This window comes from Sturnira hondurensis, unplaced genomic scaffold (assembly GCF_014824575.4).
Source record: "Sturnira hondurensis isolate 20B ecotype Veracruz unplaced genomic scaffold, ASM1482457v3 Scaffold0020237, whole genome shotgun sequence".
Taxonomy (NCBI): domain Eukaryota; kingdom Metazoa; phylum Chordata; class Mammalia; order Chiroptera; family Phyllostomidae; genus Sturnira; species Sturnira hondurensis.
This window is the reverse complement of record NW_028092868.1, coordinates 10303759-10331358: the sequence shown is the minus strand read 5'-3', so window position 1 is coordinate 10331358 and position 27600 is coordinate 10303759. Positions and strand designations below refer to the sequence as shown.

The 27600-nt window shown below is 45.8% G+C and overlaps 1 protein-coding gene across 1 annotated transcript in view; it reads left to right on the top strand.

Annotated features, from left to right (window-relative positions):
- DNER (delta/notch like EGF repeat containing) overlaps positions 1-27600 on the top strand; it is a 252432-nt gene that overhangs the window by 172964 nt on the left and 51868 nt on the right. The window contains exons 7-8 of the mRNA XM_037029229.1: positions 7445-7558; positions 23402-23626. Of these exons, the coding sequence (XP_036885124.1) occupies positions 7445-7558; positions 23402-23626 (339 nt within the window). The remainder of the gene's footprint in view (positions 1-7444; positions 7559-23401; positions 23627-27600) is intronic.

Genomic DNA, 27600 nt, shown 5'->3' with positions numbered 1-27600 from the left:
AACTTTAGCACATTCTTTGTGTCAGAATCACCAGGAGGGTGTCTTACAGCTCCAACTGCTGACCCATCCCCAAGTCTCTGATTCTGTAGGATCCAGCTGCTGCGGGCAGATTTGCATTTGTAGCGAGTTCCCAGGTGATGCTCCTGCTGCTAGTCCAGGGGGGACCACACCTGGAGAACCACTGCCCTGAGTTGCCCATTACAAACCGAGGAATCAAACAATATTGGCAAATTGCTCAGCAGTGTTAAAGCCCATACATTATTCATTCATTTGAAAACAGCGAGCCCCCTACAGTGGGCCAGCATGGGGCGAGCTCCTGTGGATGCAAGGCCGCCCTTGATGGGAACCTCTCCCCTCCTTGAAGTGCATCCCATTCACTCATTGTAACTGTCCTGGGCGGCTGCCAGGGACTATCACCCCCATTCACCACCGAGGGAAACGAAGGTCAAAGTCGGTGGTTTGGCTGTGCTCCCTCAGCTGAACATCGGTCACCAGCCCGCCCTGCACTGCCCAGAGCACCATCCTTTCCACTGGGCCCTTTCCCTCTGTGCTTGCTGGGTGCAGCGTTTTTTCTCATCTTGAGATTCATCTCCCTAATTGTGCTGAACGTCAGCTTTCTCTCATACTTTTCTCTCCCATATTCCCATGTTATAGTTTATTAATTGCCTTTCACAGATGGGCCTCCCGTATCTCCTTTTCTCTGTCTTCAGTTTCTAAGTCATGTTTGCACTTGTTCAGACGTGTTTGTTTTCCCCACACCAGCGGATCTTGCTCTTTTTTTGCATTAAGTAAGACCTGCCTTCCTGCTTTGGTATCTGGTACCTCTGAGACGGGGCCTCTTAATGGCACACGGATCCCTGCTGTTTATTTCTTACTTCGGTTGCTATATTCGGCATCCGTCTCAGCTGCCGCAGTTGAGGCCCCGGCTCTGCCTGCTCAGTTCCCCCAAGGGCAAGGGCTGGGCTGGCGGGCTCTCCCGTGGCATCAGACTTTCAGGACAAACCCAGCAGCCCGGCCTCGCTGTGCAGGCCAGGCTATTAAAAGCCCAGGAATGTTAAAAATAGCTCTCGTCACAATTGTCACCTTAGAAGCTTTCAGGACAGCTCTCCAGAGAAACAATTCAATTCTGCCTCACAGAGTCAAAGCACCAGCAGAGGCTTATTTTTAGGTCAGTAGCAGAGTCGTGAAGAAAACATCGTACACAAAAACACTTGTGTGGGGAAGGAGCGTGTTTAGGAAAACAACTGATCAATTGCCTCGTTTCTTTAACGATCTGACTCATTTGGCCAACTCCACTGTTGCCTCGTGTCCTTTGCCACTGGACTCCAGAAGGTTTTCCTTCATGGGAAGAGTTTGGGCAGCGTAGATACTGACTTACGGGTGCGGGTGAGGGGGCACAGGTTTTTTGTTACATTGATGGCAATCGAAAGACGCCACCAGGTATTGTTTTCTCAACGCCATTCTGACGTTCACAGGGAACTCAGCTCTTTTTCTCTCTCCCTACACTAATAAATTTTACATTGTATTTTATACTTAAACACAAACTAGTATGGAATTAAATACTCTAAGTCTTCCTCAGACCAGATGTAATCTGGTAGCGTGCCCACTGAGTGGATTTATAGCCCAATGCATTTCCTTAATGGTGCGTGGTCATCTTCTGCCATCTGCCAGGCTACACTTACTAGCACACAAACTTCATTTTATCTAACATCATTTCTCAGAGCCAGGTTGCTTAAAAGCACTAAGCCTCAGTGTAGGGACTCCCATTCATCTTTTATGTCCTTGAAAGACATCCTTATTATATATCCCAAGGCACAACTTTCCTATGTCCTTTTTCTTGGCTAGGACGTTCTCCAAAGAAACAATAGACCTAACAAGGAGAGAGAATCTATTTTTGACCTAATCATTTTTCTTATTAATAGTACAATGATAGATTTCTCAGTAATGAAAGTTTTTACAGCAAATAATTTATTTTAAGAGCACCAGATTGCAAATATTTCTAAATATTATGATATTTAAAGCTGTTCTGAAGGAGCTGTTTCCCTGCTTTGTAAAAGGACCATTTTTGTGCCCTGGCTAGTGTGGCTCAGTGGATTGAGCACCAGACTGCAAACTAAGAAGTCGCTGATTTGATTCCCAGTCAGGGCACATGCCTGGGTTGTGGGCCAGGTCCCCAGTTGGGGCTGCACAAGAAGCAACTACACATTAGTGTTTCTCTCCCTCTCTTTTTTTCCTCCCTGCCCCTGTCACTAAAAATAAATAAATAAAATCATGGGTGGGGAGACCAGTTTCTGTTTAAATAGGAAGAGGAGATTTGCTGGGACAAAACAAGTGTTTTTATTTCGAAGGACCAAGGTCTCATGGACCTAAATCAGCATTCTTTACTCCCACATAAGGGACAATTTGGGCTGGATTATTTTGTTGGTGGGGGCTGTCCTACAAATTGTAGGATGTTTAGTGCCATCCCTGGCCTCTACCCACTAGATGCCAGTAGCACCCCCTTCGGCGTGACGATACCTGTCTCTAGACATTGCCACATGGTCTGTAGGGGAAGAACCACTGACTGAAGAAATTGAACCTGGACAGGGCTGCTGCAGGAGAAAGGAATCCTGTTTCTGATCTGTTGATCTGCTGCGTTGCAGGCCGCTGTTGAAGGTGCTCAGTGCTAGATGGAGAGGCAAGACTGGACGTGAAGGGTCCAGAAGGGAGTCAGCACAGCTCTGCACTGCCCCGCCCCTGGCCTAGCTGGGGAGGGAGGGCCCTTTAGCAGGGTGAGGGCTCCTTTGCTGTGTTAACCAGATTGGAAGTGCAGACCTTAGCAGAGCACAAGGTGGTTTTAAACAGGCTCTTGCACTGATATTTTTTTATTTTGATAACTATGTATTTTAGTGTGCATTAGGAAGAAGAGTAGCTGGCACACTTCCCACATGCTGCTCTGTGTATTAGTGCTTAGGGAGAGGCTAAAACGAACTTGGAAGGTATAGTTGATTTCAGGACAAAAGCTTGAAGCAAGTTGATTCATTTCTTCAACACATATTTGTGCCAGGAGATGTTTCAGTGTTGAAGAGTCAACAAAGAACAAGACCAAGTCCTGATTCTTAGGTAGCTTATGTTCTTGAAAGGGAACCAATAAAGCAAAGGTTTCAGGTTGTGATAAGTAAGTGCCACGTGGTGGACTGAGGAGGGGACAGAGCATTGCTCCATGGGGTCTCCCTCTTGGTCAGGAGGTAAAAGTGTGTGCATGCTGTGAGTACAGGTAAATGCTGATGAAGAATAAAGAGGGGCAAGAAGCCCACGGTCTGGGCAGGTGGTTTCTGAGTGGAGTGCTGACTCATGGGAGGGGGCATCCATGGAAGGGTGCTGAGTCAGAGGTGGGGGTCTAGGGGTGAAGGTTTTGATGTCCCAGAGTGACTTTTATGCCCAGGAAGGAGTATCTCAGATTATCTTTTGTGTTTGTTCTCTTGCAAGGATTAAACTTATAAATTACAATGATTCTCAAGCTTTGTGGAGTATCCCAGTGTATGCACTGACTCAGCCTTGTCTTTCAACTTAAGTTCATCAATCAAAAATCAATTACCAAACATTTTCATTGGAATTATAAGTCTGATTCTCTCAGGACACACACAAGATGCCCATCACATACTCCCTTTCCTGTGCCCTGGGTTGAAGCGATCCCTGTTTTGCTAGCACACCTTCTCCCAGGTCATCTGGGCATCTGCCACCACCTTGGTAGGGTAGGGAATGATTACTCATGAGCACAGTGGTTGCTTTATTTCCTAGAAAAGAGACTAACTTTCAGCAGGATGAAAGAAAGAACCCAGACAAAGCTTTGATGGTCTTTTTTTATTTTTCATTTAAACTTCTACCAATCACTCAGCGTTGGCTCTTTGGCTATGATGTTAAATAAAAAAACAAGAGACACAGGAAGGATGATTTGTGTAAGCCTCAGTCTCCAGTTCAGGGTAGCACATGAAAATCAATATCAGTGATTTGTCTGACAGCTGCAGCTAAGACCCTGCTCTCTGAGGGCCCAGGAGATGACTCACTGGTGTTTAACAGCCCTTAAACCAGCCTCAGGACATTCGGGGTCCTTGTCTTCTACCGCTTTTCTGCTAGAGCTCGCCTCATTTGGCTGCTTGGGAGTAAATCAGCCAACCATAGTTCTCCCGGAAATTCTAACTAGCAACTCCCTTGAGGGCCACCAAATACTGGGCCTGCTGTGGACAAGCGTCAGGCCCTGGAGTACATCACAGCAGACTCACAGCCTGGTTATTGCCACTCGCTGGTCAACTGTGCACCTGCTGCTAAGGATGCTCGGTGATCCTGCAGTCCAGGAATGCCAGCCCTTCCCCCCTCTTCCATCCCTCCTCTACTCCGCCACCGTGGGTCCCACCTCCGGTTATGCTGAGCGCATAGACATGCCGATACACACATTCGTATTTCACAGGTCTAGCCAACTACACATTTTTATTTGTAGTTCTGTGTTTCCCATATTTTAAAAATCTTTGAAGCCCGGGAAAGAAAGCAATGATACAGTGGCTGAGCCTTGACCAGGGATCCTCATTGAAGGGGACTACTGGCCTCTGAGTGAGGCGATGCTATCATTTTGGGCCGTCTCAGGCAATGCCTGGCCTTCGCATCTCCACCACTGAGTGCCAGTGGGACCTGGAGCCCCTGTGACAATTCCAAACAGCCCACATGTTGCAAATGTGGATTAGCTTCTTAATGGAAATGATACTAAACTTACATACAGCATCAGAGCATTTTAATGGTGTTTATGGATGGAACGGGAAAGCATTATGCTACACGAAATAAGACAGGTGGTAAAAGACAAATACCGTATGATCTCACCTTTAACAGGAACCTGAACAACAACACAAACAAATAAGCAAAATGCAACCAAAGACACTGAAATAGAGAACAGGCTGACAGTGTCCAGAGGGGAGAGGGGAGGAAATTTCAGGGGAAAAGGGGAAGAGTTTACAGGAACAAGTATAAAGGACACATGGACAAAAACTACAGGGGGTGGAAATGGGAGGGAGGTGGGGAGGGCTGGGATGGGAGTAAAAGACAGAAAACTACATGAACAATAATTAAAATAAAAATTTAAAGAAGACTTGCTTATAAGTTTAATGTGTTTGGTTTATTAGATATAGAACAAGTTAAGTTCATAGGAAGATTTGCATTTTATCAGACAACTGTGGTTCTTAAAAAGAAATTGTTATTGATGAATATAGATTAAAGTGCTTATGTTTGTAAATGAGACAACCATTCATTAAGAATGCCATTAAAACGGCTGTTTTAAAAATCTGCTTTCACGAAGGTTACATAGCGAAGTCTTTATAAGGGAAATGGAGTTTTCTCTAAGACACCCCACAGGTTAAAATGAAAACTGGAGGCGACCTGGTGAAACCGACCAGCAGTTGTTGAAGCCAGGCAGCGGATGTATGATGTTTGTAGACAAGCTTCTCTAATTTAAGTATGTTTATAATTCCCAAGTAAGAAGTTTAAAGAAAGCGTTGGTTAACATTTTTTCTAAGGAACTTCAGTTCATGGAATCCTGCATTCTTCTCAGGATCCTCCCACTGGTGGGCACGCACGCCTCTTATAGAGGAGGCGGAAGGGGCTCCCGGCTGTTCTTCAGGGTGTCTGCGATTCTGTGGTCACAGTTCAAAGGTTTCAGAGTGCCAGGGTGCATGATGTTTTGTACTTTCAACCACACTGTGTCTCAGAAGCTTTCACTGGTAATGGGCTGTCTTTTCATAAAGGTTGCCTTTTCATTGGTTGTCTTTTTCATAAAGGTCCTTTTCCAGCATATTGGAGAACCTTTGAAGGCAGGATTTAAAATAGTAAATACTTTTGGCCCCTCCAGCCCCAGCCTAACCACACATAGACTTGGATCGTGGGTGAATATTTATAGTGTTTATATTTATCTCTGTGCTTACCTATATCCACATACTTTCTTATGTCATTTTCTGTCCTTTTTTCTTCATGTTAAGTGCATGCTTGTTAACGATGCAATGCAGACTGCCTTAGGCATAATGTGATATATAAAGATTTAGGCTCAGGAGTTTGACTCCCTGTGTGATTTTGTGCAAATTATTAGCCTTTCTAATCCTCAGTTTCCTCATCTGTAAAATGGCTGAGATTACAATAGTACTGACCTCATATAGGGCTGCAGTGAGGATGAATTAATGTGTGGAAAAATATGTAAGTGTTCTATTATAAGTATTAGCTGTTATTTTTAGCCAAAATTTATTTGTCGTATTTCTCTTAAAACTAATTCCATCTCCTTCTTCCTGAATGTGAGGCAGGGAACTAAGGCTCAGGCGAATCACCTGTCTTGCGGTATCACTGATATATTTTTGCAAATCTCAGGTTCAAGTGCTAATGACAATCTTTCAGACTAATAATTCAGAAGGACAAGTGTTTATATATATCCCACAAAGATGGAAAATGTTACAGTATGATTATAATTATGTAGAAAATAACTTGTGCATAACAATTTGTGTTGGGGATTAATACTCCAAAGTATTAATAGTTCTGTCACTCAAATAACAGAACTAAGGGCAACTTTCTTTTCTTTCTGTTTTACATCTTGTGTTTTCCAAAGTGTTCTCATAACTATTTCCCACTTTAGAATGAAAAATATACCGGCATGTTATTTTTTTCATACTTGCCTCTCTGGAGAGCTTTGTTTTTAAAGTTAATAAAAAATTGGATTTTCAAAAGCTTTTTGGCTGCACAGGTATTCCAACAGGTATTCCTCACTTCCTCATCCCACATGTGTGGTTATATGACAATTCAGCAAAATCGGCCCTGAGGGTTCACTTCACAGAGAAGTTACTGAGTTGGATTTGTCATTCAGATAAGAATTAGTGCTAACATATTAATATACTTGACATTATATGTCTCAATCTCCTTTTAAAACGAGGGGATAGGGTATGGAATGAATGTAGTGAGTTTCTTCTGGCTGTAAGTTATTATAAATTTAAAAAGTTTAGTACCTAGAAATTTTTCGAATGCCATTTTTATGGCTATTGGGATGCCCCAGGGAAGGTGCCCGTCATCTCAGATGAGCAGAGCGCTGCAGATCAGTGTCCGGTATCAGAAGGACACCCTCAAACAGGGACGGTGGTATTGGTCTCAGCTTCTGAAGTTTCTGGCTAGAATTTCAAAATAAAATGCAGGCCTAATGCTGAAGAAAAGTCTGTCTTTGCAGTAAAGGTTCTTGCAAAGCAAATTATTTGTGACCTATGATTCTAACTTGCCGTGATTGTTTCTTGTTGCAAAGCCGAGTGAGACCGAGGGGTTGATGGGAGGGGGAAGCTCAGGGCCGTGGCCTTTGGTGGGTGGGTCCCGGTTGACTCTGGCACCTCATGGGATGGCTCATGGTCGTTTGGGCATAACATATTTTATGAAATGTCTTTCTTGCTTCATTCAGGTTATACTGGAGAGCTTTGCCAGTCCAAGATCGATTATTGCGTCCTAGACCCGTGCAGAAATGGGGCGACATGCATTTCTAGTCTCAGCGGCTTCACCTGCCAGTGTCCAGAAGGTAAACATTGCGGCCCCAGGAGGGAATACCTGTTGTTTTCCACCGTAAACTGATTTGATCAGCTTTGTACTTTCCATTTCTGAAAAACACTACGCCAGAGAACTTCCTATTTTATTGCATTTATGAAACAAAGTATAAGATTTTGTTTTAGCTCTGTGATAGAGTGGCTTTAAACTTATGTTTGAATATTAGGAATAATCTAGGAATGTCTGTGATTTTTCTACATTGAAAACAAATAACTGTAATAAAATAGAATTTCTTTCTCATGGTGAAGTGCACTTGTTAAGAATCCTAATTTGTTAAATTATTTGGTTTTTGATACTATTTCACATAAAAAAATTCTCAGCATAAAGTCTACCTGCTTTTGTTTTTAAATCAACTTTAAGACGTCTCATACAATTTAAGTCACCTGGGAAGCCACGTCTAAAGAGCCATGACTGAAAAAATTTGTTTTTATGAGCGTTTATTTGAGCCAAACTAATGATAATGGCTGGGAAGCCAGATCTGAAATGCTCCCTCCTCAGAGCTACTTTTACTCGTAAAAGTCGTTTTGCATCAGAGAAGTTTCCCCTGCAGAAGCAGGCAGATAATCACAGCTCTCAAGCTGGTGTTCAAGGAATGATTTTCTTCTTTAAGGAAGTTTTCTTTCTATTTCTGCTTGGAGGGATGTTATGAAGGAATTACTTTAAACCTTTGATGTTGCAAGAATAACATGATATTAGGGGTATTTTTTCCCTTAAAACCAGCATGTAAGCTCCTGACCCGCAGAAGTGACATTGACAACCGCAGAGTAGAATGACATCCTCTGTGGAGAAGAAATGTAGGGTTTGAAGGAAACATCTCTGTGCACAAAATTACCCTGTGCTGCCCCTGGCTGTGAGGCTGGAGGAGGGGCTGTGGTCCTGGATGGGCATTGATGAAAGGCTACCTACGACAGGCAGTGTCCCATACTCCTTCATATCTCAAAGACCTGAGCGTCATCTGAAGACTTGAATCCTATCTCCTGGCTCCTGCTCACTTGGGGTGGGAGCACAGGAGCTGAGTGGCTGTGGCCAGCCTCCCTGCCTTCCTCTCTACCTGGGTGTGCTTGTGATGAGCGTGGTCCCCATGGGGATGGAGTTAAATGTGGTGGACGAGCCCCACCCCTCACCCTCCACTGGAGTGTCTGAAACAATAGGCAAATTTGGGAATGTTAGGGTCATCACTTTTCTGTAGAACACTTCTGAGTTTTTCCCAGCTGTGCTGCACCCTGGGTTAGACACTTGTCACTGAAGTCTGGTTGTAGGCTGTGCCCATAGTTGAGAGTGAGCTTCGGGGTCACCAGCCAATTGACTGCTGGCAAATTGTTAATTCCTCCCCCGTACCCAATTCTTCCTGTTGTCAGTAAGTGAGTGAGTGGGAGGTGATGGTCCTGCCCCCTTCACTGGGCCATTCGGGGACCACGTGGGATTTTGTGAAAGATTTGAGAACTACAGTGTGCTGTTGTTATTGCTTTGATTGCTGCCAGAAAGGGGCTCAATACCTATTAGCCGCTTTATCATCACCATTTTTCTAATAATTATTACTGTCAAACCATGGGTGAATTTTAATGGGGATCTGAGAATTGCATTGTGGAGCAGTGTAGATTGGAGAGAGACCAGAGTGGGAATGAGGAGAAGAGGTGGGGACTCTCACCAAAGTCCGGGAAAGAGATGTCGAAGGGTAGGATTTGGGGAGAGAAGCTGGTAGATTTGAGACGACATGGGTGGTTAAATGGGGAGGGGAGGGGGGAGATGCATGGCGTAGGGAGGGCAAGGCAAAGCGAGGTGGCTAGCATGCGGCTTCTGCCACTTTTTGGTTGGCTGTGCCATTCATGGAGAGAGAGAGATGGGGAGAAGTGTTCCGTTTGGGGCATGTTGAGTCTGAGGAACCCGTGTGACGTTCAAGTGGAGAAGTCCTCCAGGCAGTTGCTGTGAGTCTGGGCCAAGGCTAAACGAGGGACGTGAGTCTACAGTTTGTACTTTAAACTTGGGTGGCCCTGGCACCGTCTGGGGACCTCATCCTCTGGCTTCACACTGCCTGGAGAAAGCCTGCAGAACGCGCGATGATGTGGATCCGGGCGGAAGAAGACACGTTCCCCAGCAGCGTCCGTGGGAAGACTTCCTCCCAAGGTTTCCCTCCACTGGAGACTGACCAGGAACAGGGAGGCTTACTCTCATTCTGAGGGCTTCATTGCAATATTTTTGAAGGGTCTTAGCAGGATCACATAACCGGTGACTCTTTTTTAACTTTATTGTTCACACTACTACAGATGTCCCCATTTCCCCCCCTTTGCCCACCTCCCTCCAGCCCCTACCCCTTTCTCTCTGGCCATCACCCCACTGTTTTCTGTGTCTATGGCTTAGAAATATAGGTCCTTTGGCTTATCTCTTGGTGACTAGCATTTTTTAAAGGTTTTATTTATTTATTTTTAGAAAGGGGAAGGGAGGGAGAAAGAGAGGGAGCAAAACATCAGTATGTGGTTGCCTCTCGTGCACCCCCTACAGGGCACCTGGCCTGCAACCCAGGCATGTGCCCTCCCTGGGAATTGAACCAGCGAGTCTTTGCATTTTGGTGTGCAGGACGATGCCTACCCCCCTGAGCCACGCCAATGAGGGCATGACTAGTATTTTCGAAGCGGCCCCTTCCACGACCCTGTTCATAGGACGGCTGTCTATTTATAGAGCACTTTGCACTTTAAAAAGAGGCAGTGTCTCCAGGATCCTCCTTGTATCAGCCACACTGTGAAAACACATTTGAAAGGTGTCTCTGGTCCATTAAACGTTCTGGAGTTCTGAGCCAGCGCTTGGCTTTTGCTGCCTTCTTTTCTTTCTTTCTTTCTTATATATTTCCCCAGGGATGAACATTTTGAGATGTGTTCTGTATACGTAATATATTTACATCTGTAGGTTTTTTGCAAAATACTCTTTCAGTAAATTATAGGTGTTATGACACTTCATCACAAAATAAGTTAGTGTGTGTTTTCTGAGAAAAAGGACATTATCATGCCTCAGAAAATTATTAACACATATCTCCTAGGGTTATTTATCTCCGCCCCCTTTTCATCTTCTCCTGTGCTTGTTTGGGTTGACTGTCTACTTCCCTGTGTTGTCCTTTGAGGCCAGAGAATGAATTTTGTTCCTCTTCTGTCTCTCACCCGCCCCTCATGCCCTACGCATGGAGCTTGTAGCTCCGTATTGTATAGTCATAGGAGGTTCACAAACATTTATTAAATAAACTAATTATAAATGCCAACAGATAATTCTCCCCGTGTCTGCCAATTTCTCTGATACTCACGATAACCCTGTGATGCAGATACTATTAATGTTTCCACGGAACACCTTGAAAAGCTGAGGCACATGAGATCACGTCGTTAGAAATTTAAACCCAGGCAACTTGGCACTAACATTTTTAACCATTGTGCAATACCATCTCTGGATATAGTCCTTAAAATTAAGGAATTCTATTTTGTGTACTCTTGAAAGATTATCTTTGTAGTCATAGTCATGAGTGACAGAAATGCAAAGTTTGTTGGGCTCTACAACTTTTCAAGCCTGGGAAAAGCTGGAACCATTTTTTCCCTTTTTCTTTTTCTTTGGTAAGTGTAGTAAAATCCTCGACAGCCATTCCTCCCAGTCCAGAAAGAGGCTAGAGCTGAGTTTTTTCTCTGAATGGCACTTCAGTGCTACGTGGCCGTATCCCGCCCTTTCCATCCTTCTCATGTTCATCCTCTTTTCTTCAAGGACCCTTCTCCATCTGCCCTGAGCCATGTCCTTAGAGGCTGAATTCCTTCCCCGGTACCTGCCTCTTTGACTCTCGTGTATGGGTTTGTTTTAACCTCTTCCAAAAGGTCGATGTCAGGCAGGCCCGAGAGACTGCTTGTACGGTGTTGGTCATTTCCTCCCTCCTTCTGGGAGGTGTCTGTTCTTCTACACTTTCATTGTTATCCTTTCTCAAAGGCTTCTATCTCTTCCTTGAATTTCTACTTAACTTTCACTATGTCCATATGTGAATGTGTGTTTGCCTGTTGTGCATCCTATACTGGGGGCCCGGCCCACAGCCCAGGCATGTGCCCTGACTGGGAATCGAACCAGTGACCCTTTGGTTCGCAGCCCAGTGCTCAATCCATTGAGCCACACCAGCCAGGGCCTAGGCCCATATTTGAAAAGCACAGTTTCAGATTGTGGGTACAGTGGGGGTGATAAATGAAAATAAAAGTGCCATGAGTGTTTTCTTATATTTACCTTACTGAATGACAACAACCCAAAGTAATTAAAAGCTGGTCTTATTGCCTCAGTACTTACTCTTTGCCTTAATATTGTCTTTGTGTTTGACTTAGAACTTCGAGATCCTTTAATTTTTTTTAATTAAATGCATTTTAATTCTGAAGATGTTTAATTATATATATACTTACCATTATTGCCTACCGTATTTATACATATGAATATATTTAAATATGCATATAAATAAAATCTAAATATTACTGTCTAGCCATCACCTTTTCTTCAACATCTTAATTTTTATTCCCCTGGCCCCACCCAGGAATTTGAAGTAGAATACCACATATAAGTTAATAAGGAATAAAAAGAAATCAATAGGGATAAAAACATTCGTCATTTCTTTTCATCACACAGGGCGTGTCTCACTCTAACCGCCTTCCTGAGATCTACCTGCCGCGGAAGGGGGGCGGGTAATCAAAGCCCAGAGTAAGAGTGGGAAGCTTCCTGGGCCGTTTCTCCCGTGCGTTCCAACAGCGTGAATGTGAAGACTTTTTCTCTTGCTAACCTCCTGATAGGATTATAGATACACAGACTTCTCTTAACTGCTCTTGCACGACAGCGGGGAAGACCACCGGTAGTGCACTCTGGGAGGGACTCATTTCCGTCAGTCGTGGGACTGTCAGCATGTCACGTTGCATTTTACTACCAGGCACTGCAGGTCTCATAACTGGGAAGCCCCACTGACAAATGTGGAGAGTTGGTGGCCTTCTCCAGCCCGGATGTCAGTAGGCCTGATTCTGGTCCTGACGAGGCAGCGGTTGAGTGGACTGGTTACAGATGGGGGTCTTCAGGTCGCACTCTGGGTTTGGAGTCTGGGGGGACCTGGCCTTTTCAGCTCTTTGCCTCTCTGAGGCTCATTTTCCTTGTTTAGAAAACAGGGTGCTACCGGTGCACCCTCTGCAAGTGGGTGTGAAGGACAGGGCTTGGTCCTGTGCTTGGCAAATAGTAAGTGCTGAGTAAGTGTTAGTGACGACGACAACGACAATGATGATGGGGAATTAGTCATATCACCTTGGGGGAGTCATACAATTCGTCTCTATTCCAGCCTATCGTTTCCTTGCACGTTGATGAGAGTTGACTGTGACTTTTAAGGAGCCCCATTCCTGAAAGTCTTTGATTCAGACAGGTCAGTGTAAGGGCCCCTTGCTGAGCCAGTAAATCCATCTTGTTTATTCAAGTAAGGTTTACAGAGAAAAGTTTCAAAACCTCTAAGCAACTCCAGGGAAGGCCTCAGTCTGAAACTTCCTGTTGAGCTAAAGGCCCCGAGGGTTCAATCCCATTGCAACGTGCTGCATAGTTTTATCCAAACTGTTTTTTGTTTTCCTACCCTTTATAGCCTTGAGTAATTTAGCCATATAAATCCTTTTGCTCAACTCTAATGTCAGTGGAAATGCTTTTCATCATAAAGGGATTTATAGGCGATGGTCACACATGCATAGAAATGATCTCTGAGATTAATGTGTATTGTTCAGGAACTGGGCGAGTCACCCTATGAAGATTTAGGAGTTATCCGGCTCCAGGGTTGGTTTGTTTTCCCCAGTGTCCCGATGGATGTGGATAATTTGGGTGCAAGCCCTCTCCTAGGACTGTACAAAACGGCACGTATTTACATAAGAAACATGCAGCACGTCCTCATAAAGTTACCACGCCCGAGTAGAACACTGTTATTTCAACATTTGGCATCGGCCCTGAAGCACCACTTCATTTAGAAATTGTCGCAGCTGAGATCCTTGCAGTTCCCAGTGCTCTGTGGTTTCACCTTTTGGAAAGAAAGCAGAGGATTAAGACTTATCAAGTGTGGGTAAAATTTTATTTCTATGTTTGGTACGTGCTGATTCATTTTCGATTTACAGCTCAGTCCATATTTCTTTTTTGTTCTTTTCCCCTCTTCTTTTTCCATCGCACAGTCTCTCTGAGATGGTTTAAACAAAGATATGGTGAGGAATTTTGTCTGCCTGCGTCTCCTGTTAGCAGCAGGTTCTGGCTGCAGTCCCTGTAGTGAGTGGCCGGGTCTCAACCCCGACCTGAGCTCCTTCTCCCCTATGGGACCCATGCCAACGCCCAGCTCCAAGCTGCAGGTGGATACTACGTGATGAACGAAGCAGTGAATGATAATAGTTCAGTGCTTCTGTTTTTCAAAAGAGGTCGAATATAACTGACAGGTTGTGTCCCGATCTGCACGTGCAAATTGTTAAGCATTCGTAAAACGTTTTAGCTTTGAAAGTTCATGAGCAAGGTGGGGCTAAAGTGGGTTCGTAGTTGTGGGCCCACGACAGAGTTTATTCTCGGATCATTACTTACGAATCATAATCATTGTGTATTTTTTCATACAAACAACTGTAAACCTACTTTTGCCCCGCCCTGTGTATATCTAGCATTTTAACTGTTGTTTTTCTTGTGGTTCATAGCAATTGCCACAGAGTCAGCAGCAACAATAACAATCATTTTGCTACTTGTTGAGTGTCTGCTATGGGTTAAGTGCCTTATGTTGCACATACATTTACTGCTCAGCCCAACAGCTGGGGTCCAGTAGACCTCTGCCTGAGTTTTGGGGGGGTTGTTTGTTTTTGCTAGCAGTTGTGCCCATTATCAAGTTTACTTTCTTATTGTATTTTTTCATTACCATTTAGTTCCCTTATATCCCCTCCACCCCTACCCCCGCAATTCCTACACTGCTATCTGTGTCCATGAATCCTTTTGCCTTTTGTTCAATCTTCCACCCCCGATCCCCACCCCACTCTGTGGGCATCCTGCTCTCTGTGAGTCTGTCTCTATTTTGCTTGTTAGTTCAGTTTGTTCATTCGACTCCACCTATGAGTAGAAATTACATGGTACTTGTATTTCTCAACCTGGCTTATTTCATTTAGCACGATGTTCTCCGGGTCCATCCATACAGTCACAAAGGGTAAATCTTCTTTTTTGTGGCCGAGTAGTATTCCATTGTGTGAATGTCCTGGTTGTTTCATCCACTCGTCTAGTTGCTCGAGTTTTAACCTGTGTTTGATCACTTACTACCTGGTGACCGTGGGCATGTAAACTTGCGCTCTCTGCGTCTGACTTCCCCCATCTGTAGAGTGAAGGGGGCGTTAGGGCCGACCTAATGAGGTTGTTACAAGGATACGTGAGTGTATGGTGCATAGAACAGCATGCAGCATGGAGCCATCAACGTAAATGTCACCACTGAATCCCCATAGCAGTGGTACCAGAAGACTCTGAGGCTCTAAGGTCCTGGTGGGCAGAGGGTATGAGCCCAGGTTTGTCTGATTCTGGGTCCATGTTCTGTTTGCTGCACCAAGTTCCTTCTTTTGCCAAATTCTACCTTGTAGGATAGCTGGTTGGGTGCCTCTCGGGGCTCTAGGCTTGCTGAGCACAGTGATGCTGAACACTTTTGTAACCCTTAGCTCACCTTGGACTTAGGTTCCTGTGAGCCATTTGTTGACTGCATGTGTCAAATATGTCAAAACTATTGCAACATTATTATTTCATATGGAAGGAAACTGTCGTCAAGGCAAAATAACCAGTGTTCCCCATGTAACCAGGTGACTGTCCTTGGGCTCAGCCGTGAGGGGGCTCAGCTCTCCTCTGTGCTTTCAGGGCCTCGTCCATGCATGGCTCAGGGGTCACCTGGGGACTTGGACTGAGGTCAGATACAGAACTCGGGGGTCGTGCTCTCCAGCGCTCTTTTTTCCCAGGACTCCTCCCACCCACTCCTCATGGTGTGTCTGTCCCAGTCTCCTTCCCAGGGTTCCTTTGGGCAGAAAGAGGAGGTTTATCACCAGTGTCGTGGCCCCCTGAGCCATAGCCACAGCCGAGGCTGCCTGCAGGGCAGGGCCCCTTGGACTTGAAACTCACTGCACGCCGGCTGCCATGTCCACGTTTTGACTTTCCTCCAAGATTCACTTTTTTTTGTTCACTTTGCAGGGACCTGAGGTACTTTTGTTGGTTCTTGGTCTGGCATTTTCAGGTCTTATTTGCAGAATCATTTGTTGGTTAAAAGCTGTTTCTGAACTGTTCAGGTCTAGGCTGTGGCCCCTGCATGCATGTTAAGGAAGGACCTGGGCCTGAGAGAAACTGGAAGACATAACCCAACTGACAGGACACATTTTTTTGTTGTTCACGTCAGAGAGGTGGTTGGGTGGCGTGCCCAAGCGTCCCAGCCTCTTGTCCATCCTGGCTCCGGTCCTGTCTGCACCCCAACAGCAGCCTCCTGGCTTCTCATTCTGATTCACTGCCGACCCTGCAGCCTGCGGTTCACCCAGGGGCCAGAGCGACCTGTCTGCGACACACACCAGTGTTTCTACTCCTGCCTGTCAGCCCTCACGGGGCTTCCCACCCAAGTGTGGCCTGGGATGAAGACATGCCCCCCCCCCCGCCCCCCCCCCCATGTTTCCTACCTCGTTTTAAAAATCTTTTGTTTTCTATTGATTGATTTGAGAGTGAGAGAGAGAGAGTGAGAGAAAGGGAGAGGGCGAGGGAGAGGGGGAGGGAGAGGGAGAGGGGGGCAGGGTGGAGAGAAACACCTATTTGTTGTTCTACTCATTGTGCATTCATTGCTTGATTCTTGTATGTGCCCCAACTGAAGATTGAACCCACAACCTTGTCTCATCAGGACGATATTCTAACCAACTGAGCTATCCGCCCAGGGCCTCCAATCTCATTTCTTACTATTCTCTGCGGACTCCTTCCCCCCTTCCAGTCACTGGCCTCTTTTGCTGGTCTTGCAGCAGAAGGGCTTGGGAATTGTCCTCCAGGGGGCGCCATTCACCTTAGAACAGAATGCTCCTAGAGGCATTTGCTCCTGATGGTGGTTCTTTTGCTGGAAACCTTCCTGCAGCCTGAAATACTGCTCTGCACCTCATGTTATTTAGGTCCCCCTGACTGCACTATTTAAGACAGTCCTCCTTCTTCTCTACCCCTTATCTGCTTCAGGAGCACGTAGAGTAGAAGATAGAGGATAGCTGCTTCCTTATCTTTCTATCGTTGGTTTTCCTCAAAGCAGACAGTATGGTATATAGTTGGTCTCACCTAGTGTGGGTTATATGTAATATAATTTAGACAAACGAATGCCCAAAGGAAAAAGCAGAACCTTCTGACTAAACCTGTAAATTTTCATTGTTAATAACCAATTATTTTTGCTTGTGTAAATCATCTACTTTGAGTTTTATCTCATCTGACTTTATCGATTTAGTCTTAACTGGGGAGAAGTTGATTTAATATTCCTCTGACTATTTCCTAGTTATTTTTCATTTTCCTGTCTTAGACCTAAATTTATCTTTTTGTTTTGGTAAAAAGTCCTTACAGTAGTTTTTACTCTTGCAAATAGATTTTCTTAAACATTAAAAATCACATTTTAAGTATAATCATCTTGCTCCTTTTACCTCTGGTGGCTTTGTAATTGCTTTTCCTAGATATTCCCCCTTCTCCCCTTCGTATTGCAAAAACTGTGCTTTCTTAGAACCAGAACAAATGTGGTCCCAATTAAGTTTTCCATAAACATCGGCCAAAACCTCTTCTCTAGTCCCAGCATCATTTCTCATCCTTGTCCTCCCAGCCGAATCTCAGGTTTTCTTTGAGGCCCTGTGCAAAACCCAGCTCTCCCATGCGGTTTTCCTGGCCCGCACACCCCCACACCATCCTCCCTTTGAATCGCTGCCACTGTGAATCTCTAGCCTGTGCCACACACACTCCTGGATGGTATGCTGACAGCCAGGTGGTCCCCCAACCTCGCAGCAGGCTGGAGTCATTCCATCGACGTTTGCAGGAAAAAAGAATGGACACAAATTGTTCTCTCACCACAGTTCTGTCCTTCTGGTCTTCACTGTTAAAGAATAAGCTCTTCGGGAGACAAGAGTCTACTTTCTTTCTCTGCTCTTTGCAGCTCACCAAGGCACTCAGATGAACTAAATTTTCTGCCCTTGTCTGGATTCATGGATTATTCATCAATATATCTGTAATCACAACCACTAGTGACTAGTAGTCATCTTTTCCGTATGCCCTCATTGTAACTCCCCAAACGTAAGACATATTTATCGACGTGTTTTCACTAACTGCCCCATTGTGTGGTAAATCTCTTAGAAAATGCCCGCTGTCGCCATCTATTTATTCATCGGTTCACTTTCCCCATAGATCGGTACTGCGTGGCCACTCTGCTGGGTGCTGAGGGTCAAGGGTGAGAGGAACCAACCTAGGTGCTCCTCCAGGAAGCCTGTGGCCTTGTTGGGGGTGGGAGCCAGGTATAGGATGGTAAACCAATACACAGTTGTGTCACCGCAAATCCAGGAGAGCGCCAAAGGTGGTGAGTAGGGCCCTGTGATGCAGGGCAAACAAGGGGTGTGCACCGAGAATGGGATGGTAGGGAGGCCTAACACCAAAGCTGAGAACTGACAGGTGAGGGGGAGGCAGGTGTGTGAGCAGGTAGGAGTAGGAGGTCCCAGGCAGTGGAATGTTTCCAGGCTCTAGGTGGCTTGTCCTTCCTGGGAGCTGAATGGAAGGCAGTGGAGCCAGCTCCCAGAAAGAGAGAGGGCAGAGTGGCCAAATGAGTCAAGGCCCAGGACTTGGGGCCCATGGAAGGGGGTCAGATTTCATTCCAGGAGCTAAAGAAGTTATGAGAGTATTTGCATGTTAAGGAACCCATTTCCATCGCTGTTTGGGGAGTTGGTTGTAGGCCTAACACAGGACAGGGGCCCTCACCAGGGGAAGCCACCATCACAGATGAGGGGAGAGAGAATCATGGCTTTGACTAGCGTGGTGGCATCAGAGGATACAAACGTTTGGGTTCACACAGCATTTGGGAAATAGAATCTTATGAACAGATTCCCCAAGTTGGTTAGATGTGGGGGGTTAGGGAGAGAAAACAGTCAGGTATGATTTCCAAGCGTCTCAACACTTGAACTATTTGCCAAGACTGAAATCACGAGTTCCATTTTAAGCACCCGCGAGTATCATGTCTTCTACATAAACAGTCTTATCAGGGTCAGCAAAAATGCCCGTATTGCTTTATTCCACAGTTCCCCGTATCAACCTTGCAGAAACTTCAGACACTGAGATAGCTTTCTCGATAGAGTGACTTCATTGTCTTGTCATTTTAAATCTCCCAGAGGTTTTTTTCTTTTTGGTCTTTAATATCCAATTTCCATAATGTGTACATCTCCAGGATGCTGATTTCTTTTTTATTTAATAAAAAACATTTAAGAATAAACATTTAGTAGGCATATTCATATAAATATTGGCTCAAATACAAAACTTAAAGCAACCAGTCAACTAAGTTACAGGGCTGGTGTGTTTTTACACTAGCCACTCATTTCTTAGAGATTTCTTTTGTAGTTCTGTTTTATTTTCCACTTTAATCCTTTAATTTCATCCTTTCCTAAACTTCCCCTTAGCACAATGAGTTATTTTAAAATCTCTTTACCACTGGTGTTCCTTCCACACGTTTGAGTTTCTCTCTGGAGTTAACTTTGTTTTCTTTGTAATGGATCCTGGTGGCCATCATATGGGGTTTTTACGACTTGAAATGAACTATTCCAACAGGAAATATCACTATCTTTATTATTCTCTCTGCACCTTTTGGTTAATGTTATCAAATAGTTTTTTAGTTTCTACCCCTCAAGTAGGATTATAAATTCAACTATATCGCTTCAGTTTAGGACTACACATTATTCACTCCTCCAGCGTGGTTCATTGATCAATCGTTAGTCGCTTAATTGTGCAGTCGTCTCAGAAACAGTGCTATTGTTCTTTTTGTTACGTATATGACAGTAGTGCACGGAGCAGTCCTCCATTTGGTCATCTGTATCGAGCTTTTTGTGTTTTGGAGTTTGAGTGTGTCTATAAATGTGGCTGAACCCATTCCTCTGGCCTTGGCTGCCATAACTAATTTTGTTTGCATTTATGCAAGAGGCGTTTGCAGAAACACTGACCTTACGAGATTATTATGGGAAGATGGAGCAGTCCAGTGCACTTTCCAGACTGTTGCCTGCTGCCCGTCCCGAAGCAGCAAACACGCTTCCTCCTCGGACCACACACCTGCCCCGGAAGCTGCCCAGCTTCACCCTTTCTGTCTCTCTTATCTGCAGCCAATGTGCATTGCTCCAGAATAACATCTTTCTCCCCCACACTCATTGTATGAAAGAGCCCGTCACCCCCAGGACACGCTGGTCTTCTCTGCCTGTCCCGAGGCCCGTGGCTTAGACTGCACGTCCCAGGACCTAGTCCTCAGTCTGGTTGGCATGTGGCTTAATAAACTCTTTCCTTCCCCAAAACTTTTGGCCTCAAAGGTTACTGTTTAATATGAGATATGCTAGGGTTCTCTGAGAATATAAAATATTAGTTGCATTCTTACATTTTCTTGAATTGGTAATAATTGTTAATTATAACAAAATGCAGGATTTCTGATTCAATAGCAGTGATACTCAATTGATACTCAATTCAACAAACATTTGTTAATGACCTCTTCAATTTTCTTCAGGTATAGTAAATTACTCTTTAAAGTTTTTCATGAAGCAAAGCAAAATAAAACTCTCCCTGTCCTACATTCCTACATTTAGACACAATCCTGCTTTTCCTATTACATTGTATCCATAGCTTTTGCTGAGTGGCAAACAACCCCAACACCAAGGAGTTCAAGTGACCACCGTTTATTTAGCTCTGGAGTCTTGCAGGTGGGTTGGCAGTTTGGGCTGGACTCAGCTGGCCCCTGGCCAGACCGGTTGGTGGCTGGCTGCCCTAGGGTGGCCTCGGCTGGACTGGCTTTGCGGCCCCTGGTCTCCCATCTGCCAGCAGGTTAGCCCGGCCTCGTTCACATGGCTTCCAGGCAGGGTTCAGTGACGTTTTTTGGATGACTCCCTTCGGACATTCTCTCTTTCATCGTTTTCAGTGACACCCCCATCTCTCCTGGTTTCCCTCCTATCTTTCTTAAAACTTATCCATTCATCCAGTATCTACTGGCCCATCTGTCTCTTGTCAAATGCCTGCCAGGGTCCAGGCTCTGTGGCAGGCGACAGGGATACAAAGACAAAGAAGCCATGTTCTCTGGTCTCCAGGAAGTCAGAAACAGGCGTCAGAGGTGCTCAAAGGTGTGTGGCAGGGGCTCTGAGAGGGACACCCACAGGGAACTGCAGACCACAGACAAGGGGTCTCTCAGTGAGACACGCTCTGGGCCGCCTCTTCTTCCTTTTGCAGCCACATGTTACAGTTGTCCGGAGCTGCAGCCTTGAACTTCCTTCTCACTCTGTTGACTTGCTTCAAGGGTTAGCACCTCTACCTGTGAATTCGGGTCCTGCCCAGGGGCCTCTGACTCCCAGTCCACGTCCTCCAGTTTAGACCGCCCTCCTGAGCACTGGCCACTGTAGAGTGGACTGACCACTGAGCCACCGAAGCACCTCTACTCGAGTGCTCAAAGCTGAACTCACAGCCTCCCCGGGGACCTCCTCCAGCATTTTCCATGGCAATCGGTAACAGCACTGTCCACATTGTGCCCCACTCTGGAAATCGGAGAGTCATGTAGTTAACCTGCTTCTTATTGAACACCTACCTACTTGCCAGCCACCGTGCCCAATGTGCACCATGGACTTGCATTTAAGCTTCACAACAACCATACGTTGTAGGCATACTCTCACCATTGGACGGAGGCACAAACAGGTCAGGGCAAGTACTTTCCCAGGGTCCTATAGTTCTGTGGGCAGAAATAGGTCTCAGGAAGGAGAGGACTGTGATGTATTCCACTCCAGGGGACAAGGGGACTCTTTGGAGAATTCAAGTGTTATTAAAATGAATTGTGTGGTACATTCTTAGTACAATTTCTAAAATTTAAAAATGACTAGAAACTTTATAAAGTGTTGAGTAGCGTTAGATATTTTTTGACTTTTCTCTTTCGGTACAGAAAAATACCAAGTTGATTGTGCCAGTTTTTGGATGATGCTTCAGTTAAGTCTGAGAACAATTTTTGTCCGATATGTCTGACTATGTTCTTAACGGTAACTACAGAAACTGCCAGGATTGCTAGTTCTGTACGGAGATGGACACATATAAACCGAAATGTAGATAAGAACAGTGAAATAGAATATTGGAATAAAAACTGTGTATGAGTAAAATTATTTAGCTCTTGTTTCTGAAATGTGGGTAATCTGCATTTTATTTTCAAACTTCTCTGAAAATAGTAACAGAAAAGCAGATTTCCCCCACAGCACTGTGACCACCTGCATGGACCTACCGGCCCACACATAGGTATGTGATGTTGGTTAAATGGAGAAATGCTGAAACACACACAACATAAAAGTCACCTATATAATAAGCACGTTTAAATTTTCAACATTTCAAACCTTTACTGGGGTGTAGTTTGCATATCATGAATTTCATTCACTTTGAGAGCACAGTCAGTCTGCTTTAATAACTCCACGGAGCGTGGGGGCACCACCCGTGTGAGCCTGGAGCCTCTGTGTCAGCCTGGGCACTCGGTCAGGCTGTCTACGTCAGCCCTGCTTCCTGCCCCAGCCCCGGGCAGACGTGAATTTACTTTCTACATCTTTAGATTCGCTTTTTCTGGATGTTTCTTATAAATGCGGTTATATAATGTGCCTTGGTTTATAGCTGGCTTCTTTCACCTAGCATAAGGTTTTGAAGTTGATTCATGTCGTGTTAAGTGTTGGAATTCAGTTCCTTTTAATTGCTGAATAGTATTCTACTGGATGGATATACCACAGTGCATGTATTGCAATAACCAACTTTACAACATATATATATAAACTGCCAACAGTGGCTGCTTCTGGAGAAGGAAATGGGGAACAAAAGAATAAGTAAGGGTGAGGGAAAGATTTTTTTTATTGTGTGCTATTTTATGTGGATTTAATTTTTTAAATTCAGAACCAGGATTATATCTTTATAAGCAAAGTAAGGAATGTCTTTCTCCAGCAAAGTGTATAAAATCAGAGGTGAAAACCCCCCACGGACCCCCAATCCTACTGTCCTGAAGATAATCACCATTAATATATTTTTTCATCTTTCTGGCCTACACACACACACATACACACACACATATGTATCCACATGTAAAGGTGTTCATGTCCCTGCATGCCTGTACATCTCCAGGGGTGTCAAACTCATTTTCACTGGGGGCCACATCAGCCTCCTGGTTGCCCTATATTCAAAGGGCTGAATATAATTTTAGGACTGCGTAACTGTAATTACTCCTTAACTAGGGGCAAGGAGCTTGGTGCTGTTGCTGGGTAGAAACGAGATGCCGGACCCAATGAAACAAGGTGGAGGGCTGGATTTGGCCCACGGCCTTGAGTTTGCCACCTGGGATTCTAAGCAGTTACATATTTTGTATTAAAAAAAAACACCCCTGGAAGCACAGGACTTAGTATTTTAACCCCTAGTTACCCAAACTAGGAAAACCTGTCTTGCCTGCCTTTGTACACACCTGCCAACTATTCATGGATTAATTGGCTAATGCACCAGAAAAAGAACTTCGGACCCAGCTTATTAGTTATTATGTGTAAACATGGTTTAATTGTAACCTGCCTTCTCGGTCTGCGCTTCCGGGCAGGATACCTCGGACCTGCCTGCGAAGAAAAGGTGGACCCATGTGCCTCCTCTCCGTGCCAGAACAATGGGACCTGCTACGCGGATGGGGTGCGTTTCAGCTGCAGCTGCAGCGCCGGCTTCACGGGCCCGGCCTGTGCCCAGCTGGTCGACTTCTGCGCGCTCAGCCCCTGCGCCCACGGCACCTGCCGCAGCGTGGGCACCAGCTACAAATGCCTCTGTGACCCAGGTGGGTACCGGCCGTCACCCCAGATCCTGAAGTCTTCCTTCATCCCCGAAGACTTCTAATTCTTCTTCTTCCACATCTGAGTGAGTGTTGGCCTGCTGAAGGAATGTTTACTTGTAAATGCAAGTGACTCCGCTCATTTATGACACACTTTTTCCCCTTAGGCTTACTCTTGGCAGGCTTTTAAAAATACACTTTCCCCTTTTTATGAGCAGTTCATGACCGCAGAAAAATAAGAAAATACAGGTAAGCAAACTGAAGAAAATTAAAAATAGACCCAGTCATATAGCAGCTTAATTATTTTTTAAACGATTTATTGAAGGTCATTCTGCAGCATTGATCGTATTGCCTCTCTTTTAATACTGGGTTCTCAGGTTAATGGATCTGTATTTCTACTTCAGTGCACGTGGAGAACAGAGTGCTGCCTACTCAGAGCTATACCACCCATTAAAGTCTGTGCTCTGTGCACAGGGTGGTGTAGGAACTGCAGCCTCCTGTGTCAATGTCCAAAAGTTCCCTCTCTTATTTTCCAAACGTCTTCTGCGTTCTACTGACTTTGTATTGGGAGGGTTTGGAGACTCCGAAGTCAGAGCGGGCACTAGTCAAAATCTGTGCCTGCACCACCTCCTGGTGTGGTCCGATAGCAGTGCACATCCGCTCCCTCTTTCCTCTGCCTCCCCGCTGCCCACGCTCCGGCCCGCACGAGTGTTAGAACGCTCCCCAGCACCGGTCTGCCCGGGTGTCCCTGACCCGTCAGCGCGATGGCCCACTCCATGGCCCTGCTTGACTCCTAGTTCTGCTCATGCAGTGTTCTTCCCATGGACGCCTGCTCCTCACCGCCCATGTCACCTGCAGATTCTCCTTCTGGGGCTGCATCAGCTTTCCTTCCCATGAGTTCCAGCCATCGCCCCCAGTGTCACTTGCCCGATCTTTAAAATATTATATTTTCTAATCCTTGTATGTGTCTCTCTCCCTCTTAAGGGTAGGAGGAAGTGTGTTTCATTGGTAACTTTTGTTTCACAACAATAGCCGAGCCACCATTTCATGAGCGTTCATCTTTCTGAGTTTTGAGCTGGGTGCTTCATTGACACNCACCCCCCCCCCCCCCCCCGCAAGAGAGATGTGGTTGAACCACATTTACACCAACCACCAACGTGTGAACTGCCTCATAGCCTGGTTCAGTCTGTGCCTGCGGCCATGCACCCAGTAGGGCCTGGACCCAGATCCCAGCCTGGTGTCCTGGATCCACAGCCCGAAAACTGTCCCAGGGCATACCTTCTACTCATGAGCTAATGAGAGAAATTGTGGGAGCTACCACTCAGCATTGAGGAGTGTGAAGAACCTCTTACACCTGGACTTTTAATTCCACAGTTTTCTAAGCAATCATGAGATTAACTATATATGTGCATATGTATGTACACACATATATATACATATGCATATATATGCACATATATAGTCAGTCTCATGATTGTTTAGAAAGCTATGGAATATATATGTATATGTACATATGCACATATGTATATATACATGCATATATATATATATATATTTTAAGGGATTGGCTCATGCAATGAGAACTGGCAAGTTCAAGATCTGCAGTGCAAATGGGCAGACTGGAAGTTCAGGCCGGGTTCCTATGTTGCATTTTTGCGTCTGACTTCCCTCTTCAGGAAACCTCAGTCTTTGTTCTTAAGGCCTTCAACTGACTAGATGAGGCCCACCCCCATTTTGGAGGGCAATCGCTTTACTCAAAGTCTACTGATTTGCATGGGAACAAAATACCATCACGGCAACATCGAGATTAGTGTTTGACCACCTATCTGGGAGTGTGGCTTGGCCAGGGTAACACAGGAAGTTAACTCTCCCAGTAGTGTTTTGGGGGTTCTCATAAGTCCCGAGATGCATGAGGAGATTTTTCAGGGGTTACACCCACCCCCTCCCATCAGAGCCGTGGTGGAGATGGGACTGGCTTCCCCACACAGTGCACCTGCCTTGGTGCTGGCACGCCCAGGGAGGAGCCGTGCACTGCTGCCCCTTTGCTGTTGGGGACCTGGAGCCCTGAGGCCACTCAGTTTGCAGACCCAAGAAGCTGCGGCTGTGCTGGGACGACAAAGCCTCACTCACGCCATCACTGGCGAGCATGCTGCCCCAGCGCTCTGCGGGGTGTCGCAACACAGGGGAACTCCCTCGGCAGCGACGTGCTTCAGATCTTCCTGTCGGGAACTTCCTCTGCACGTCACTCCCGACTCCAGCGCACGCTGCTTTCTTCAGTGAAACCACTGAAAGAAGAATACAATGTTGCAAGACGGGAAGGCAGCTTTGCTTTCTCGTCTCCTTCTCTTCTTGTTTCCTTTCTTAACCAGAAAGGAAATTTTCCTTATATTTCAGTGGGTTTATATTTTTAAAAGGTTTTATTTATTTGTTTTTAGAGAGAGGGGGAAGGAGAGAAACATCAGTGTGTGGCTGCCTCTCCCTTGTCCCCCACTGGGGACCTGGCCTGCAACCCAGGGACGTGCCCTGACTGGGAAACGAACCGTCAACGCTTTGGTTTGAGGCCAGCACTCAATCCACTGAGCCCCACCATCCAGGGCTGGTTGGTTTATTTTTAAAATTTTAAATGGAATGCAGTTCTTTAAAGATAAATGTTGCTTGATATTCTTTTTAGTATTAAGATATTGCCGAATAATAATGCCAAAGGGGTTTTTCCACCTGTGGAAGGAACTTTCTTGGCCCTAAATGGGAAACATTCCGCTGGTGTTTCTCTTTAAACATTGGGGGAAGGAGCCGAGGGTGTTAGATGGCGGGACCTACTTGGGAGACCCCCACTTCCCAGCCGTCTCCACAGGAAGTGACCAGGATGTCTCGGGGCCTCAGTTTTCATCCTCGCGAATAACATCTTACATGCCTGGCAGTTCGATTACAGTCGGAACCACAAACTAGACCGGACAAGTGGTTGACCGTGTTCTTCTGCGGCGTGTGACAGTGCGGAGCACATTTTCGGGTGTGGAGTAGGAACAGCTGTTCCCCGTTCTTTCCACCCATGGAGATTTCTCCGCAAGCTGGGGAACGTATCTCCTGTTTAGTTCCACTCCCGCCCCCTGCTCTTCCCTGCTCAAACTTCGTTCATGTGCATTTGGGGCATCTGCGGCCCGCACCCAGCCTCGAAGTCGCCTTGAAAGCTGGGAGAAGCCCGCGTCGCATTCCCTGACACCTTCATCTATTAGGTAGTCGCTGCCCTACAGTCTTGGGATCAGAACCCTCTCATTGAACTTGGGAGATAGACTTCTTTCCAGAGTGGCTTCCTCCGATGCTCAGGTGACATTGTGCAAAATAAAAAAGGTAGGTTAACACCTGGTAAGAATGTATGTTTTAAGGTGCGAAAAAGGCAATTCTCTGAATGTGAAATTTATAGTCTTCATCTTTTGGAGCAGGTAATTGCTTTAGCGCTAGTTTGCGTAACGGAAGACTCTTGCGAGAATGGGTGAAACCGGGGGACTTGCTGAACGTGGCCAACTGACTGTCTTCATAGACAGCACACAGATCCCTCGTCATGAAAAGGCCACAGATTGAGGTCACATCAGGTGGGCAAGGCGTTCCCAGCCGGCGAGACGCCGGTGGAGTGACTGCAGATCGGGGCTGCCAGCTGCTGTGCTTTCAAACCTCACGGGCAGCTCGTCAGGCCGGAGGTTTCGGAGGTTTCGGAGGTGATTTTAATGTCCAATAATAACATGTCAGCGCTGAGTGATCACTGGCGTATTGTCTCTCGGTGACACTGGTCAGCGGTAGGCCACGAGTACTATAAAGAAAATGCAAGTTGAGCTCTCTCAAAGATGGGAGAACGTGAGAACCCGGAGGCCTGTGGACATTGTGGGAGGTGCCCCCCAACGTAGGGGGTCCCCCACAGGCATGACACAGCCCACGCAGGCGACAGCTACCCATGTGTCCCCTGGGTTCTCGGAACAACGGTGGTGTTT